The sequence below is a fragment of the Pseudonaja textilis genome, chromosome 18 (assembly GCF_049901715.1).
Source record: "Pseudonaja textilis isolate UNSWEBS1 chromosome 18, rPseTex1.2, whole genome shotgun sequence".
Classification (NCBI taxonomy): Eukaryota; Metazoa; Chordata; class Lepidosauria; order Squamata; family Elapidae; genus Pseudonaja; species Pseudonaja textilis.
The window spans coordinates 1,894,695-1,912,912 of NC_142007.1; the positions used below are offsets into that span (position 1 = coordinate 1,894,695).

The window sequence follows — 18,218 nt, forward strand, 5'->3', positions numbered from 1 at the left end:
TTTTTGCTGGCGCTGCCGGCGCTCTTAATAAAGGAATCGTTGGTTAAGTACAGAAGGTTTGTTGTGTTTGGGGAACTGGGTCGGAACAGCAGTGATGTGCTTGTGTATATGTGTGTGTCCGTCCAGCTGTTGATACCCCAGAACTGGGTCCTAAGTCGCCTTCGGGACTGAGGAGACCATATGAGTCGCTAAGGAAATGGGCCGTGAAGTGAGGACTGCTGATAGACATGACGACACAAAGATTAAAATGGCATGTTTATTTTCTTTTCTTTGCCAACGCTAACAACCAATGAAACGACTAGTTGAATTCATGGGATCAGAAGTCACAGACATTTATTTATAATTCCCCCCCCCGCCCGCCCCGGAGGTTGGGGTGGGATGGGGTGGAGGGCTCAGCAGAACGGTTTCAAAGTCACTCGTTTAATTGCTTCCGTTTTGCGGGTCAATTATTTTGGGCCCGGCTTAAACCGAGGCCGGATTTGCCTCGGTCCGACTTCGGTTTCACCGATCTGGGTCTAGAACCCCTTTTGAAAACATTGGCGAAGTTGGGAGGAGAGATTCGGATTTTGAAGAGCTGCAAATCTGGAAACCCAAAGGGTGGGTGGGAATGAGAAAAAAAAAAAAAGACAAAACGAAACCCTAAACCCCGGGGCGAAAATGTACAACGAAATGAAAACGCTCCTTTTGTTCAGACATCTGTGTCTTCCACATCTGGAGTCTAACAAGAAAGGCTGCCTTTTAAATAGAAGAAACAACGTGGACTGCCGGATGAAATTAAAATTTTCTCGCTTTTTTTCCCCCCCTCGCTGTGAGCGGCTCTCTGAGCTCAGTTAAACCCACATTCCCAAATGCCAACGTTACACTCATTGATCATCCCAAGCGAAATTTGAAATGTATTTGCACCTTCCTGGCTGTGACGGAAAGAGAGAAGATCGGAGGGAAGCTAACGGGAGAGTGGTTTAGGAAGGAAAATTTTAAAAAACAAAAATAAAAAACAAGAATGTACAGTTCTAATGAACCACCGTTTAATTCACGGCGTGGACTAGGAACGCTAGAAAATATGATTCTCTTGTGTTTCTCTACGAAGGTTCTATTTTGTGGGATGCAAGACGATTTGGTCCATCTTTATTTTGTTTGATTTTATTTCCAAAAGAAGAATTTTTGCAGATTATCGTGGCTGAAATGCTCGAGGTTTGAATCCTCCTTCAGTGGAGGGAGAATGCTCAGGCAGGGAACAAAAAAAAATTAGAATAACCACTAGCAGTGCCTAACATCTCTGGAGGAAATTCCCAAGAAATTCCTAAGTGGGGGAGGAAAAAAATAAATCTTTATTTTTTTTTGGGGGGGGGGGCGGATGGGTGGGATTGGAAATTTGAAAACTTCCAAGGCAAAATTTGGCACAGCGAAACTCGTGGCTCTCTCGCCGGCTGAGCCGAGCTTGCCTTCTCTTGATTTGAGATGGATGGGAAGAGGATTAATTTAGGTAGTTGAATCCCACCCCACCCCCTTAAAAATAAGTTTTCTACCCAGCCCAACGTCCTGGGCCTGTCGATTCAGAAGACACCAGGTTGAGGAAGCAGTGAAAAGAGTTTGCCTCTTGAAGCCCAGGTAGAAAAGTTGACGGGCTGCGAGAGAAGAACCGTCTGTTAGAAGGAGTTGTCCATCAGACACAGGAAATGTGGAATCCGCGGGAAATCCCCGGAGGAAAAGTGGGGTACGATGGATGCACGTGGACCTCAGGCGAGGAGAACGACAGAAAGTCAACACGGTCCTTATCGCGAGAACGTCTTGGGTAGAAGGTCACCATCTTGGTCGCAGTCCTGGACAGGTGGGCCTGGGGGGCGCCTTTGTGGGGAGAAGGGTCGGGGTCTGGGGGCAAGTGCATCTTTGATGGCTCAGCAACATGGGCGATAACACGGAGAGGGGTCAGGACGGGGTTGGTGGGTCCACCACCCTGGTGTGTCCCTCACCGGAAGCCAACGTTCTCCCGCGATGGAGAGGTGGGCAAGGTGGGCGGGCTTGACCGATGGGGAAGGGAGCTGTCCGTGGTGGGTTTCTCCTGCCCCGAGGGGGGGGGTGTCCTTCTGCCAATCTTCCGCTCGCCGGGAGAGCTGAGGAGGCCAACGGGCGGGCACCTCGGCCTCCCACGCTTGGGATCCTGGCGGGGCCGCCTCCCTGGGCATCTCAGAGGTGGCCGACGGCATTGAAGGTTCCTGGCTCGGAAGCGGCTCCAGCCATGTTCAACCAGGCGTCCAGGGGGTTCTGGGAGGAAGGATGGAAGGGGTTGTTCTTGGTAAGAGTCAACATCATTGCGTAAGCCTATGAAGCACAGAAGAAAACAGCACGTGAAAGACGCGGCAAAAACGGGAGAATTGGACTTCAGAATCTGCGGGATTCCCGAGATCTGGGACGATCTGGAGACGGACTGGGAGGGGGCTTCCAGCTGTTGGGGGGCGGGGTTCAGCTCCCATCACCCAAAGACAGGGAAATGTGGCACCGCAGGGTGCTCACTGTCCTTGAACTCTTGTTGAAGTTGGAGAATTTGCACGTCGCTGGGTTTGTGGCCCCGAGACGGTTAGGGGCCACTTCCTGCCCTAGTTAAAACAGAAGGTGAACACCAAGGAATCTGGCATGCAATTTCTCTTTGCTTGCAAAGATTTGGAACTGGTTGCTACAGAAACGGGAACAGATGGGTTGGTTTTAGTTGGTTTTGTTTTACTGTACATGACGGTGTTACATTTTAATTTAATTTTAATTTGAGCTGATTATCTACGGAAAGGTAAAGGCCCCCTTCAGCACTCAGAATCTCCCCAAATAAATGATTGATTCTAGATTTAGGAATGGACCGATGGGAGATTTCTTCGCAGGAGAAGTGAACGGGTTCCGTTTCCCCCCCCCCCCAAACAAACCTCCCGCCAAAATCCCGAGACACACGAGACAACATTTAGGACAAAGGCCACGGGGTCTCCCTTTGCAGTTTTTATGCCCTTGAAAAGAAAATCAATTATTGGAGTGGAAATCCCCATCCTCTACTCAAAGGCCAGCTGGAGATGACAAAACGAGGCACAAATAAGCAGGACACCGAATCGTTAGTAAACCTTGGGCAGATTAGTTTTAAGTCATGAGAAAGACAAGAGACATGCAGGGAAAAACCAAAAAGAAAAAAGGAGCCGGTTTCTAAACAGAAAAGGAGATAGAAATGGGGGGAGGGCGTGTCTCCCCCGTGCATCCCACCCTGAAAGGAGACTTCTGTGGTGCAAAGTTGTCCTTGCTGGACAAAGGTTGTGTCTATTGACTCGGAAGTGACTTCCGGGGGATGCCAGTGAACGGAGGACATCTTAACTCTTCTACAGACTGGGTGGGTGGGTGGGTGGGGGGGACTGAGGAGATTTCAGAGGGATGCAAGGGCATCCCTGCACCGGTCGCGTCTCCTCCCAAAAGACCCTCGAGAGGAATTCGAAAGACATTCTCGAGCCAGGTTGAAAGCGGAAAAACGAGGTGCCTGTCAGAAACCCGACGGCCGGATTCGAGCCGCGGGAAAGTTGGAAGACGATGTGCGCTTTGCTCAGGTACTTCGGTCCGGAGATGGAAGACTGGCATGGGGATGGAGGGGGCGGGTGGGGAAATTACAGCTGCTCCTTAATCTGGATGGAAATCGGCCTTGCTGGCGAGGACCGGAGGGGTGGGGGGCAGAGCGGGGTGGGGGAGGTCTCGGGGATCTCAATGCTTTGGGGTCCGCAGGGAAATGTGGCGAGCCTCGCTACAAAACTCAGGATCGAACCTACCTGGTTTTTGGCCTGCCTGAACAGAGTTTGTTTTAGTGCCTCCGAATCTAAGGTGGAATTATAGACAGCTTTAACGTCAAAAGCTTCCTCGGAGGCCTGGTGGAGGTCCAGCCCCTTCCCAAATTCCGACATCTGTTCCAAATCTAACAAGCCGGCTTCGTTCTCCTCAGTACACCTGTACCAAGCACCAGGGAGGGAGGGGAGGGAAGGGAGGGAGGGAAAGCAGGGGCGACCTGTTAGTTCCATCCGGCTGCAACACACTCGGGGAGCGGGTTGTGCAGATGCCAGGAAGGGGAGGGGACTCCGTGGAGCCGCATGCGAGACGAGGGAGGGCGAGCGACACAGACAGACAGACAGGCAGGCAGGCAGGCAGATGGACGGACAACGGGCAGACAGACACAGCCATAATAGTACAAGATCGCTGAGCACGGAGCAGACGTTGGGTGTAGCGGCGTGACACGCCGTACACGCCCCTCCCCGACTTCGAGCGATTCTCCGTGTCGTGGATATTCCCCGCCCCCCCCCCCCGATCGGGCCTTGTCGCTCGCTCAAACTGCCATGATCCTAGAGATCTGAGGACCATGGGTCATGCATTTCTGTGGACCATGGGAACATCTTGGAGTTGATCAGCAGCTGAAACAATCTGGCGAGCTCTTTTCTCGTGAATTTCTGGAGTTTGACGTTCTAGCTGGTCCCAAATCACTCATTCATGGGGGCGTGGAATGAGAAGAGAAAAGCGAGGGTCCCCTCCCACCCACCGAGAGAGTGGAAACCCACCTCTGGGCCCGGTTAAAGCTCATGGTGAGGGACGCGGCCTCATCTTCCTCCTCCTCCTCATACCCTCCTTGTGGCTCGGCGGTGGGCGACACCGTCTCATCTTGAGACTTCCCCGTCAGGCTGTCATCGTCTTCCTCTTCCAGTTCATCCTCTTCCTCATCGATGTCTTCTACTTTGTCGTTTGGAAGACCGTGGGTGGCGCCGTCGGCGTTCTGGATTTCGGGCCTGGTTGAGAGAGAGAGAGCACAAAGGTTAAAGACAAGGGTCGACAAAGCCTTCTGAAGGCCATGGAGGAGATAACCAGGCTGAGGCCGAGGGAAGGAGGTGTCAAAGGCGTCATAAGTCAAATGAGTCCCTGCGCGGCCACAAGAAGTCTAAGTCCAGCCAACTTTTGAATGCCTTTCTTATCTCCCGCTCATTTCCCTTTGATTGTTAGTTGGCCAGATTCTCCTAGAGAGCTTAAACTTGCAATAAATCTTTATGCTCCTTTGAACTGCCTGAATCTCCTAAGTTCTGCAGTTTGAAAGGACACCTGTTGCTGCCTTGAACTGGTTCTAGCGAAGCACACACTCACAGAACCGGTTGTTAAACCGGTGGCAGTCCACCCCTGCTGTACATCCTCAACTTACAACCACAATTATGCCTGACATTTATGTTGCTAAGCGAGAAGTTGGTTAAGTGAGCTCTTGTGGAAAGAGTCAAATCCACCAGGAACCCTGATCGCCCACTGAGGTTAAAGAGAGAAGCGACACCTTTCTGGGTGATCTTGCGTACCTTTTCTCTGCTAAAGCCGTCGATTGGCTCATCTCGCTATTGGCAATAAAGTTTCTGATTTCAGAGAAGTAGGCGTCCTCTTTCTCGTCTAAAAGTGCTTGGTGTTCTGATTCGGAAGTGGGCGAAGATGCGTTGTTCCTCAAGTGGTTTGTAATGACTCCGGCATGCTGGCTTACTGGAAGAGGAGAGGGAGGAAGAGGAGGAGGAGGAAAAGAAGGAGGAGGAGGAAGGAGAGGAGGAGGAAGAAGAGGAGGAGGGAGAAGGAGAAGCAGGAGGGGAGGAGGAAGAGGAGGGGGAGAATGGGGAAGAGGAGGAAAAAGAAGAGGAGGAGGAAGTAGAAGAAGAAAAGGAGGAAGAGGGGAGGAGGAGGAAGAGGAGAATGGGGAAAATGCAGAGGAAGAAGAAGAGAAGGAGGAGGAGGAGAAGAAGGAAGAGGAAGAAGAAGTAGTAGAGGAGGAGGAGGAGAAGCAGGAAGAAGAAGGAGGAGGAGGAGGAAGAGATGGAGGAAAAGGGGAAGGAGGAGGAAGAAGAAGAGAAGGAAGAGGAGGAGGTTAAAAACTGAAGATGGACATGGACATTTTGATGCATGATGGGACCATGGGAGAAGATAAGCCTTCATCCTCCTTGGTGTTGATTAGACCAGAAATTGAGCAGAACCACCAAGGACAGGAGAAGTCAAAAATTTGCTTGACTTGTCCAGGATGATATGAAGACCGGGCGGGGGGGGGGAGCCGGACGTTGCTTCCTGCAAAGGTTTCGTCACCTTTACCTGTCCTTTATCCCTTAATGGGAGGGGCAATCACCTCCAAGCCTTACTCCTGAGTTGCCCCTTTTGTTTCAGCTGCTCTCGTCTTCTAGCAGCTCCGCGCATACGCACACTGGGAACAGGCTCCCCTGGATCCTCGGCCTTGCTGCTGCCAGACTCTGAAGGCCTCCGAAGGCAACACCCCACTCCCAGGTGGTCCTGGCCCCATCCCTGCATTGAATGAGTCCTCCCCAGACTCCCAGACTGGGCCCCGTTCTTCCCCACTGTCTTGAGCCCACTGCCATCTACACAGGCTGCCAGCAAACCACAACAAAACCAGAGCAGCAAGCAACATTCTTATTGGAGAAGGGGCGGGATGGGGACAGCGCAGACGCCGAGCTGAAAGATTCAGCTTACCTGGGACGTTTTCGTGCTCGTGTTTTTTCAAGTGTCGGTCCAGGTTGGTCTGCTGGCCGAAGCATCGATTGCAGAGGTGACATTTGAAGGGTTTCTCCTTGTTGTGGATGTTCCGGACGTGGCGCTGGAGGTTGGATGAGATGCTGAACGAGCGGTCGCAATATTTACACCTGGAAGCGGGGAAGAAAGGGGAGAAGGAGAGAGAGAGAGAGAGAGAAGGGGGAAACACGTTGGGGTCAAATCTCCTTTCTTGCCACCCTATTCAATGCCACCCTGTTTAAAAGGCCCTCCAAGACAATGGTGGGTTTCCAATTTTTTTTTCCCTACCGGTTCTATCGTGCGTGCGCAGTACTTGAAACCCGCCGTCTGTGTGAACAGTGAGTTAGTGAGCTAGTGAGGTGAGCTATCTTTTTTTAGCTCAGCTGAGGCACGGCAAATCAGCTGAGCTAAAAACAAGGGGATATAAGAGAGGTAAGGGTGGGTGGGCGGGGCCAGCCAGAGGTGGCATTTGCCGGTTCTCCGGACTAGTCAAAGTTTCCGCTACCAGTGTGCCAGAACAGGCCGGACCGGCTGAATCCCACCTCTGCTCCAGGGGCAGGTGGGAAGGGGAGGATTTAAGGAAAACTTAAGGGCTGCAGTTCCTCTGAGCTTGCTCAAGAGGGCCACGTTGAGATGCGTAAAGGGGGAATTTTAAAATTGCAGGAAGACACCAGACTCAAAGTCTAGCGGGTGAAGAAAAGGCAGTCAAATCCAGCCGAATTTTGCCTCTTTTTCTTGTTCTTCTTCCCTCTCCTTGGTGTTTTTTTTTCCTTTCTTTTCCTTCCATTTTTCTTCTTTCTTATTCTTCCTTCCTTCCCTCTCTTCCCTTTTTTCATTCCTCCCTCTGTCCCTTTCCTTTGTTTCAGTCTTCTTTTTTTCTTTTTTTCTTCTGCATTCCCTTCCTCCTTCTTCCTTTTTCCTCATTTTCTTTCCCCTTCCTCCCCCTTTCCCCCTTTTTGTTATTCTTCCTTCCCTCTTCCCTCCCTCTTTCCCTTTCCTTTCTTTCAGTTTTCCTTCTTTCTTTTTTTCTGCATTCCCTTCATCCTTCTTCCTCCCCCTTTTCTTTCCCTTTCCCCTTTTCTTGTTTATTCTTCCTTCCTTCACTCTCTTCCCTCCCTCTCTCTTTCCCTTCTTCTCCATTCCCTTCTTCCTCTTCTTCCTTTTTCCTCCTTCCTTTCTTTCCCCTCCCTTCCCTTTTTATCTTTTTTTATTCTTCCTTCCCTCTTTTCTTCCTCCCTCCCTCTCTACCTATCCTTTCTTTCCCTCCTCTCTGTCTGTCTGTCTGTCTGTCTGTCTGTGTCTCTCTCTCTGTCGGGGTGTTACATTATGCAGACCGCGCATACTTTCCAAATGTGCAACAGTTAGAAACACAGCAGCCCTCCCAAAAATATCTTTATTATTTTTGGAGCCAGCAGAGATACCTTTCTGAAATTCTCTTCCTAAAGGTTTTTTTTGGGGGGGTGGGGTGGGGGGAGAGTTTGTGTAGAATGAGCTCATAATCTGAGAAACGAGAAAGGGTCACTGTGCCAAATATTACCTCTTTTTAAAAGAATATTGCCCATCGCTTAAGGTGGCCCCATAAACCTCCCCAAATTTTCTTCTCCCTTCTCCTCCCGCGTGTCTTTTGTTCTCTAACAATAGTCGTTTTTTCTTCTTTTGCATACAAAAACAGCTCCAGAGAATTGGGTTAGATAGATTCAGAAATCCTATCTTGGTTTTAATCGACGGTCGAGGCGAACAGATAATCAAATTTAAAAAGCTAACTGTGAGTTATTCTTATTTATTTTTTTCCTGTCTCTGTGCGAAGCTGTTGCATCCGCCTTAGTTTGGGTTGTGCAAATCAAGAATTAGATTTTAATTTTACCCAGCGATACGTACAAGCCATTTCTATAACAATAAGCCTGTCTAATTTACAAAAAAACAGAATCGAAGTTTCATTATTATTTTTTTCCCTCCCCCTCATTGCAAACACATAATCCGGAAGCCGTTTCGAAGCAGAATGAAATGTAATCCTGCTGCGTAAAAGCAAAAAAAGTTGTTGTAATGTTGTGACTTTTGATTGTGCTGAAGAGAGTCGGAATTGGTGGTTTTTTTTCTCTTTTTTTCTCCCCTCCTATTACACAACACCCCCGTCTTTCCCTCTTCCACTCTTCTTACTTTTCCATGGTTTTTGTATTTTATACTCCGATAAACTAATAAAAAAAAGTTTTAATTGAAAAGAATTAGATTTGAAATGCAGGTGTCCCGACTGAAAATTAAACCGGTTGTTACGCCCTGGTGTTAAGAAATGCAGTTGTTGTTGTGGGTTATATTCCTTATTATTTGGAACCCAAGGGAGGTGAGGATGGCACCATCCCAGGATGGATGTTGGTGCAAACATTTGCACTGGGAAGGGAAAAAATTAAAAGTGCCAGCTTCATTCAGCCAAGCCTGAAACCTGGATTTTGCTGTGCGATTCCCGCTGTGGAATTGAGGAATTATTTCCAGCGATTCCCTCCTCTAAAAGCCTCTAAAGCACCGGTTCTGGGTACAAATCTTATTAATACTCCATCCTTCTGGTTATAAAACGCGACAAATGTGTCTTTATTTATTTTTTACTCACCGGTAAGGCTGTTCCCCTGTGTGTGTTCGGAGGTGTCTGGTTAGATTGGCTGAACGCGGAAAGATTTTACCACAGTATCTAGAAGGCCAATAATAATAATAATAATAATAATAATAATAATAATAATAATAATAATAATAATAATAATAATAATAATAATAATAACAACAACAATAATAATAATATTCTCTTATTAATTTATTCTGTGATTATTCTCTTTTACTAGTTTTTATTGTTTTATATTTTTCCTTTCCTTCTTTTCCATTTCTTTCTCCTTCCTCTCTCACTCCTTCTTTTTCCTTCCTTCCTTCTTTCCCTCTATCGCCCTTCCTTTCCATCCTTCCTTCCTTCCCCTATCTCCTTCCCTCTCCCATTTCCTTCCTTCCTTCCTTCTCTTTCTCTCTCCTTTCCCCTTCCTTTCCTTCAGTCTTCTCTCTCCTACCTTCCCACCTCTTCTTTCCTTCATTCTTATTTTCCCTTTCCTTCCTTTCCATTTCTTACTCCTCCTTCCCTCCCTCTCTTTTTTTACCTGCAGGTATAACGTTCTTTGCCCTTGCGCAAAATGGGATCCGATAAGGTGGGAGGGGGCGACCGGAAGTTGAACGGGTGGTGAGGGAGGGGGGGCAAGGAAGTCCCCCCGGCGTCTGTCTTCATGGCTGCGAATGTCTCCAATTTCTCCGTCATGGTTTCTATGGCTGACATCTAAAAGGGGAAGAGAAAAGCCAAGTTTCACAAGGCTACATTTTGGGGCAGATGCTTGGAAATTTTGGGGATTGAAGCGGATCACAAGCAGTTTCCTACTGTGTTTTCCCAAAAATAAGACCCTGTCTTTTATATATATATATATATTTGCCACCCAAAAAAGACACCAGGTCTTATTTTCGGGGGATGTTCTGCCACTGACTAACCTCACTTGAACGCTTCACCCCCGGCCTCCTTTTCACTGTCAGAGGCCTTCAGGAACTTCTTCTGCAGCCAGCAAGGCCTCTAGAGCAGATAACAGAGCTCTGGATCGATCCAGAGCTTTGTCCCCAGCTCCAGAGGCCTTCAGGAAAGCCTTGCCAGCCTTGCTGGCTGCAGAAGAAATTGGTTGGCAAGGCAGGTGTCGGGATGTGCGAGGCCTGGCTACAACTGTCCAAAGGAAAGCAGTAGGGCAACTCCACACTCTAGCTTAATTTTTACCCGTGCACTCTGGGAGAAGGAAGATGGAGGAGGAAGAGGAGAAGGAGGAGGAGGAGGAGAGAAGGAAGATGAAGAAGGAGGGGAGGAGGAGGATGGGAAGGCAAAGCAGGAAAGGAAGAAGGAGAAGGAGAAGGAGGAGGAGGAGGAGGAGGAGGAGGAGGAGAAGAAGAAGAAATTAAAAAGGAGGAGGAGGGAAAGGGAAAGAGGAGGAGGAGGAGGAGAGAAGGAACATGGAGGAGCAGGAGGATGGGAAGGGGAAGGAGGAGAAGGAGAAGAAGAAAAGGAAGGGAGGAGGAGGAGGAGGAAGGAAGGAAAGAAGAAGAGAAGGAAGGTGGAAGAGGAGAAGGATGGGAAGAAGAAGAAGATGAAGGAGGAGAAGAAGAGGAGGAGGAAGAGGAGGAGGTAACAAGGATGCTATTATGGGCTCTCCCATAACAGCCAGTTCTCCCTGTCAACCTGGGGTGTGTGGGGGGTCATTTTTATCTCCTCCCCCCACAGCCCGAGCTCGGCCGTGGCTATCTCGCTCTGCAGCCGTGGGCAATTACCAGCTGTGCCGTCTGAGCCATTCTCCCCTATTCTGACCCACACAAACACAGGATCTTCCTGGCGGGCTTGATCTCATGGCTGGGCCCATTGAAAAGGAAAATGGAGGGAAGTTATTAAGCAAACTTTCCAGCCCAAGGAAAACAATGAAGCCCCTAAGTTTAGCCTTGAAAACAGCCGTTCCCAAAAGAGTCAGAACCGCTACTCTTAAAAATAAAAAAAAAATAAAAAACGACAAATGGGACTCGGGCCAGCGAGGAAACAATGAGAGCTTCCCGAGAATCGAAACCCTCCAAATTCAGCTGAGATGGACGCCAAAGATTTGAACCCGGTTTCTGGTCTAAAACGGACACTCTGGAGGTGGTGTCACCAGTGAAAGTTACTCTGGCAGGGAATCCAGGTTTGTTTGTTTTGGCCTGAGGGAGGAAGTGTGTCTACCCCTTGTTCCATTCTCTGGAAAGTGACAGGTTTCCTTCGGGCCTGATATCATTTCCCTCTTCCTGGCTTTCTTTCGGAAAAAGAGGCGGGGGCTGCAGGCTTTGGGTTTCTTGCTTGAGGTTCTCCTGCAAGGCCAAGATCTCCTGAAGGGATCTTGGGAGACCCGCCTGGAATTGTCACCTGCAGTCGAGAGGTCCACCTGGTCACAATTCCTCCATGCCAGCCAGACGGGGTCAAAGGCTTCTCCCTAGTCTCCCGAATCTGGCGTTCCTCTTTCTTCACCGGGATGTTCTTCCATGTTTCCACTCCCAACGTTCTCCACTCCCCCAAAGTCATCACCTCCTCAATTTCCTGACTGGAGCCAGCGAGGGAGAAGGAGCCTTGGGGCGAACTCAATGGTGGGGCTGTGACGTGGTTAACAAAGCCATGGCTTGGCACACAGCAGGCCAACTCGTTGTTGTGTCTGAGCTGATTTGGCCAAAGACCGAGACGGTTGAAGGCTAAGGTATGTTCCTCCTGGTGTAGAACATTTCACGGTAGATCAAAGTCTCCGGAACTTTGGAGAGCAACGTGTTGCATGCGGAACTCTCCGAGGTGCTGAAAACCGGTTTCTTCTGATAAGACAATCTGGTTGCCAGCATGACTCTACTCAACTCTGAGCAGATGCCAACCTTCTTAGGTAGACCAGACAAGAGGCAGACAGATCCTACTCTATTGTGAGGCCATGTTAAATAACCTTGCAAGACCGAACGTGTGTCTCTTTTTACAGCTTAGGGAGAAAGCTTTCTTTCTCCGTCCGTTATGCAGCGGTGGGCTCCCCGTTCCCTTCTCTGATTGTTCCCTGGCGGCCATCTCTTTCCCCCCTTTCCCAAGGGCCATTACATCAGAAGAGCAAGCTTCTGCTCACACGCAACCACTTTTGATCAAATTTTGGTGGCTGCCTTCGGACAACTGGTTTAGTTTGATTAACTTTGAGGAAGAAACTTAAGGACTTGGGTGGATCTTTACCCAGAGGTGGGTCTTCAGCAGGTTCTGACCAGTTCTGGAGAACCGGGAGTGGAAATTTTGAGTCATTCAGAGAACCGGCCAATCCCACCTCCGACTGGCCCCGCCAACCCCATCTCTTCTCTGTCTCCCATTGAGTCCCAGATGATCGGCTGGGTCTCCTTGGGTTGCCCTGCACAGGAGAACGGAGCTGGAAAGCAGGTTAGTGGGGTGGGGAAGGAAGGGGGATTTTGCGGTATCCTTCCCCTGCCACGCCCACCAAGCCACGTCCACAGAACCGGTAGTAAAAAAAAATGGAATCCCACCACTGATTTCATCCATCAGTGGTTGAAAACACTGTCTAGTTTGTGCACAATTAAGGTTGTTATGGAACACTGGCCATCCCATGTTTCTGGGCCTTACCTGAGGATGGAAAAGTAGTGGTGAAGGCCTGAGATATTTCTCCTTTAGTGCCCCAACTGAGTCAGCCACCTTCCGTTTCTCCACCCTGCTGGACAACAAGACAGAGGGTTACATACCTCACAGAAGAAAACGGATAGTCTCCTTTGTATGGTTTTGAAAAGGAGGGAAATCCAGTCTAATTATTATATTTCCTTTGAGGAAAACACATTCAAGGGTTGTTGGGTTGGGTTTTTTTTTTTTTTGAGCTTATTAACCCAGATAAGGAACAGCCTACGCACAAATCGGACCTTCTCGGCTCAACTGGATTGATAACTTAGTCCGACTTCCTTCAACTAGGTTACGTTCCGGAGAAAGAGAGGACTTCAGCCACAATGAGAAATTGGAAGGCCCTAAGAAGAATGGGTGGCATCTGGGCTAGGTTCAATTTTCAGGGATAGCGCGTAGCTCCCGCGTCTTCGGGAGTTTGTGTTCTTTCAGTTGAGGAAGAGACAGATAAGAGCAAAGGGATAGGTTGGCATGCAATTTTGGACCTCCCAGGGGCCCTACAATTCCTATCACACATCTCGGTCAGGGATGGTGTGTAAGTGGGTTGCAATGACTCCCGATGACCTGCGTGTATTGTGACAGGCTGAGTCCACCTTCTGCCCAGGAGCTAAGCTCCATACAAAAAAATGCTTGAAATTTAAAAATAATAATATGCGTCCGTGGGCCGGGCCCTCCCTCGTCTGGCCACTCCTAGCCAGCGTCTCTGCCCTCCGTCCTTCAAGGCCTTTCCCACACACCCACACACCGCCACCACCATCAAGGCTGAGAATGTTAATACCTGTAGATGGGGTCCATGAAGAAAGGCGAGGGCTTGGCGTAATGCAGGGAAGGCTGAGGGAGCATCTGAGCTTGGTTCATCTTGGGCACCCCGTCGCCGGCCACCACCAGCTTCCTCTCGCCGTAGACGTGGTTCTTCCGGGGATCTCGGCTCCCGTGATGACTGGCCCGGATGCGGCTGCTAATCGTGAGGTCCAGCGGCTGCTCCTCGCTGGCGTGACGAGCGGGCAGGACCTGAGCTGCCGCTTTGCTTTCTTTCGGCTTGGTGGTGAGGTCGAAGGGTGACTCCGAACAGGGGCCGCCGATTTTGTGCAGGTCCCGGGGCGACTTTGGTTCGGCTTTGACCAGCAAACTGTGGTTGAGGCTCCGCTCGGCAAACGGGTAAACCGAGTGGGAGAAGTTGGGGAGGAACTGGAAGGGGAACATGGAATGGTAGGGAAGGGCCCCCATTTTTTTCTCCTGCATGCCCATAAACCCGGGACCGAAGTACTTCTCGGCAATGGAAGCGATGGCCTTGATGGAATCGTTCGTGGCCCCCATCATCGGCAGCAGCTGATCCTCGGGCGGAGGGAAGAAGCTGTGCTGGGAGTAGAAGATGGGGAGGTCACTCGTGCTGTTGGCGGAGCCAGCGGGGACCGAACCGCCGCCGAAATCTGGCTTGCTCTCCCGGGCTTTGCTTTTCTCCTTCGTTTTCTCTCGCTCGCTCTCTGCGTCGCTCTCTAAGTCTGACCCGGTACCGGTGGTGGTCTCCAGATCGGTGCCCGTCGTGGTGTTGATGTCCTCAAAGTCACTGGCGTCCGACAGATCACTAGTCCTGGCTTTGAGCTTCTCCAAGTAGGAGTTCCCCAAAGGGGTGCTGTTGAACCTCTCCTCCACGGGGAGCGGGTGGCTGCTGTTGCCCACGGCGGACATCAGCGGGAGCGGAGAGTGGCCCAGGGGGCTGGGGAGCTTGGCCTCTTGGGTGTGGTTGAGGGGGCTCTTGAGCAGGGGGGTGGGGGGCAAGAGAGGAGGCCTGGGGTACAGCGAGGGAGGGAAGATCCCCGGGAAGCTGGGGGCGAGAGCTGGGAACGCAGGGGGAGCGGGCGAGAACGGAATTGCTCCCGGGTGCGGCCGGGAGGGGAAGTAGTCGCCGAAGCCGAGTCCGGTATGATTGAGGTTGGCCGACACCTTCGACTTGTCCATCAAGGAGCTGGGCGTCAGAGGCAAACCGGGCGCGAAAAGCCCGCTGGGGTTGTAGTGGTTCTTGCCTTCGCAGAACCGCCGGTGTTTGTTGAGCGAAGAGGTGGTGCTGAACATCTGCCCGCAGTCCTTGCACTTGATCTGAGTCCGGCAGTCGGCGTGCATGCGCTTGTGTCGGCAGAGGTTGGAGAACTGTGTGTAGGATTTGTGGCAGACCTCGCCTAAAGCATCAACAGAAACCAAAAGACCAAAACCCAGTATGAAATTAATATGAAAGAACGGGGCTGGGTGCGAGAGAAAGCGGGTGCTCTCGGTATTTTAAAGGCGGGGAGGCGGGGAAGAGGGCGGGTGTGAAAAAAAGAAAGAAAGAAGAAGAGAGCAAGTGGGAACCGTTTTTAAACCGACGGGAACCAAATGGAGACGTGGACAACGTGACAACGCAAAACAAAAAAGTATGTGGGATTTAGTTGAAAGGTGTGTGGGAAGTCCTTGACTTATGACCACAACTGAGCCTCCAAATTTTGTGTTGCTAAGTGAGGTGTTTGTTTGCTGAGTTTTCCCACATGTTACGATCTTTCCTGCCACGGTTGTTAAGCGAAACACTGCAGTTATTGATTGACATGGTCGTTAAGTGGCTTCGGCATCAATTTGGCTTGTTGAAAGGTCGCAAAAGGGGGATCAGCCCTGAAGCTGGCCAGACTGAGGCCAATTTCAAGACTTGATACACCAGAGAAGAGGGACAGGGAGAGAGGGGGGAATAGTTGGGGTTTGTGGTCAAAACAAAATGCTTTCTCTTGGGAACCAAGGTCATTCCTGCAAGTGCTTGGAAGGAGGGGTCTGGCGTCACCTGGCAACTGGGCAGTATCCTGATTGGACCATATGGCTGTTTGTTTGAGAAAGTGAAAAAAACCACGCTTACTTTTTAATGAGGTGAAAACCGCAGGAATAATCAGAGTCGGTTTTCACCAGCCTGTGCCAATATGATATAGCCAATAAATTTATTTTTTGGAGGAATTTACCTGCCTCAGAGTTTTGTTTGCTATGGGTATGTTACTCAGAACCCTGACAAGGGGACCGGGACACCGCGACACTCCTAAGTACATGCCAGTGGCCAAGTGTTTGAATTTTGACCGTGTGTTCGTGGGGATGGGGCAAAGGTCGTAACTGCGAGAAACGCTTATAAGTTACAAAGTTGTTGTCCATTTGAACAGGTCGCTAAATTAATGGTTGTTAGTTGAGGACTACCTGTGTACAGATCTCGAGCCTCTCTGACTCCCCTCCCTTCCATTCAACCATTACCCCACGGGAAAGCGGGGCAGCCAATCAATTTGATGGGCGAACAAACAAACAGAGAGACAAACAAGGGGATTTTTGGGGCGCAAGGCAGTGGCTGAGGCAACTTACATATGAAAGGTTTCACAGTGCTGTGGATGTGCTTGTGCTGTTTGAGGCCAGAAGAAGTGGCGAAGGTCTTTCCGCAGTCCGGACAAGCGTGCGCCCGGGCGCCGACGTGCTGGGAGCGAATGTGCCTTTGGAGGTTGCTGGGGTCCGTGAAAACCTGAGCAGAAGGCAAAATCAACACCTCCTGAGCTTCCAAAATTAAGACAACACGGTGTTTTTCCTCACAGGGGATTTGGTGTGCGTTTGTGTTGCTTTGATTTGCACAGTCGTTCGGTCGTTTCGGACTATCTTGGCATGATGCTCATCTCCGTCTCTTAACCGAGGGATCCGGCAGTGTCCAAAGACAATTTCCGTGGACGTGTGGCTGGCATGGCTATATGCCGAATGGGCAGGGAATCAATCAATCAGAACAGAGCTGGAAGGGCCGTGGAGGTCTTCTAGTCCAACCCCCTGCTCAAGCAGGAGAACTGGTACCATTTCAGACCAGTGACTGTCCAGTCTCTTCTTAAAAACCTTCAGCACCCACAACTTCTGAAGGAAAGCTGCTCCACTGGTTAATTGTCCTCACTGTTATGAAGTTTCTCCTTAATTCCCACCGAAATGGTACCTATTGATCTACTCGCATTTGCATGCTTTCTGACTTTAATATGTAACGGTGCATGATCCTAAACCCAGAGACAGAAAGAAAGAGAGACAGAGAGAAAGAGAGGGAGAGAGAAAGAGAGGGAGAGAAAGGCAGAGACACAGAGACAGAGAGAGAGAAAGAGAAAGACACACAGAGAAAGAGAAAGAGAAAGAGAGAGAAAGACAGAGAGAAAGACAGAGAGAAAGACAGAGAAAGAGAGACACACAAAGAGAGACAGAAAGAGAGAAAGAGAGAGAAGGAGGAGGAGGAGGAGGAGGAGGGAGGAGGAGGAGGAGGAGGAGGAGGAGGAGAAGAAGAAGAAGAAGAAGAAGAAGAGAGAGAGGACCATTGGCCTTTGGCCCAACCTACCAAGAGACTTCAGAAGGGCCCGCCCACCCCGAGGTCCATACCTTCACACAATTTTCGCACTCAAATCTCTTGCCACTGTCGTGTGACATCTGATGACGGATCAAGTTGGATTTCCAGTTGAAGGCCTTGGGACACTGGTCGCACTTGTATTCCCTTTCTTCTGTGTGGATGATCATGTGCTGTTCCAAGCTGTGGGAGAAGGGTGGAAAATAACAGAGTTTGGAGGGGGGCTCAGAGGTCTTCTAGTCCAACCCCCTCGCTCCAGCAGGAGAGACCCTATCCCATGTCGAATTTCCACCCTTCTAAAAGTTGTCAAGGTTGCAAAACACTGATCTTTGCAGGTGTCACCATCACCTGAATGAAAGGTTTTAGGCCAGTATTTTTCAACCCTACCGACTCGGGAATTCTGGGAGTTGCGGTCCACCCCCTCTGAAACACCGATCTTTAGGGGTGCCTCCGTCACCTGTACTTGTTTGGAAACATCCTTTCACAGTCTTTGCATTCGTGGCCTTGGTCATCCTCCATCCCTTCCTGCTTGATCTCCTCGGTCAGGGACTCGTACAGAGAGCCGACGGCATGACAGGAGTACTTCTTATGCCGCCTCATCTCCATTTTGGACTGGAAGAGCTCGTCGCAGTCCTCGCAACGGAATGTGTGAACGTCTGCGGACAAAAGCAGAGACCCCGTGTCAGGATTCCAGCAATCGCCCTAATTAAATCATGATCCTCGAGACAAACTTCAAAGCACTTCAAAAATATTTATTAGGAGCAACATGCTGGCATTAACCTAAACAAAGCCAACTCTGGCCTACGTCATTCACAGTGACCCTGTTTCCCCCCCTTCCCCCTGGGTGTGTCATAAATCAGATTCTCCAATGAAGCACCTTCACTGGCTGGGTGTCATCAATCACGTTCTCCAATTAAATACATTCGCGGGCGAAAGCTCCGGTATTTCAGTTACACTCTTTTAAAGATAAAGAGTTGGAATGTACCTTTGCTTCCAAACGGCTGCACTGTTCTTCCAGTTTTCCTTCCCCCCACTTTTTAATGGCAACTACTACAACAGGCATAGGAACATGTTTTGTTTTGAATTTTTATTTTTATTTTAAACAAC

At 49.9% G+C, this 18,218-nt stretch overlaps 1 protein-coding gene across 4 annotated transcripts in view; it reads right to left on the bottom strand.

The window, feature by feature from the left end:
- Positions 1-242: 242 nt before the first annotated feature.
- The window catches only part of PRDM16 (PR/SET domain 16), a 233,027-nt gene continuing 215,051 nt past the window's right edge, over positions 243-18,218 (bottom strand). For 2 of the 4 annotated variants that reach the window (XM_087915000.1, XM_087915001.1), the window contains exons 6-17: positions 17,569-17,767; positions 17,147-17,294; positions 16,115-16,268; positions 13,533-14,931; positions 12,710-12,797; positions 9,669-9,841; positions 9,140-9,217; positions 6,499-6,668; positions 5,337-5,511; positions 4,563-4,787; positions 3,786-3,960; positions 243-2,319 (exon numbers count right to left, since the gene is read on the bottom strand). In XM_087915000.1, the coding sequence (XP_087771126.1) occupies positions 2,185-2,319; positions 3,786-3,960; positions 4,563-4,787; positions 5,337-5,511; positions 6,499-6,668; positions 9,140-9,217; positions 9,669-9,841; positions 12,710-12,797; positions 13,533-14,931; positions 16,115-16,268; positions 17,147-17,294; positions 17,569-17,767 (3,119 nt within the window). In that variant the 3' untranslated portion in view covers positions 243-2,184. The remainder of the gene's footprint in view (positions 2,320-3,785; positions 3,961-4,562; positions 4,788-5,336; positions 5,512-6,498; positions 6,669-9,139; positions 9,218-9,668; positions 9,842-12,709; positions 12,798-13,532; positions 14,932-16,114; positions 16,269-17,146; positions 17,295-17,568; positions 17,768-18,218) is intronic. The other 2 variants (XM_087915002.1, XM_087915003.1) reach the window with 2 other exon arrangements.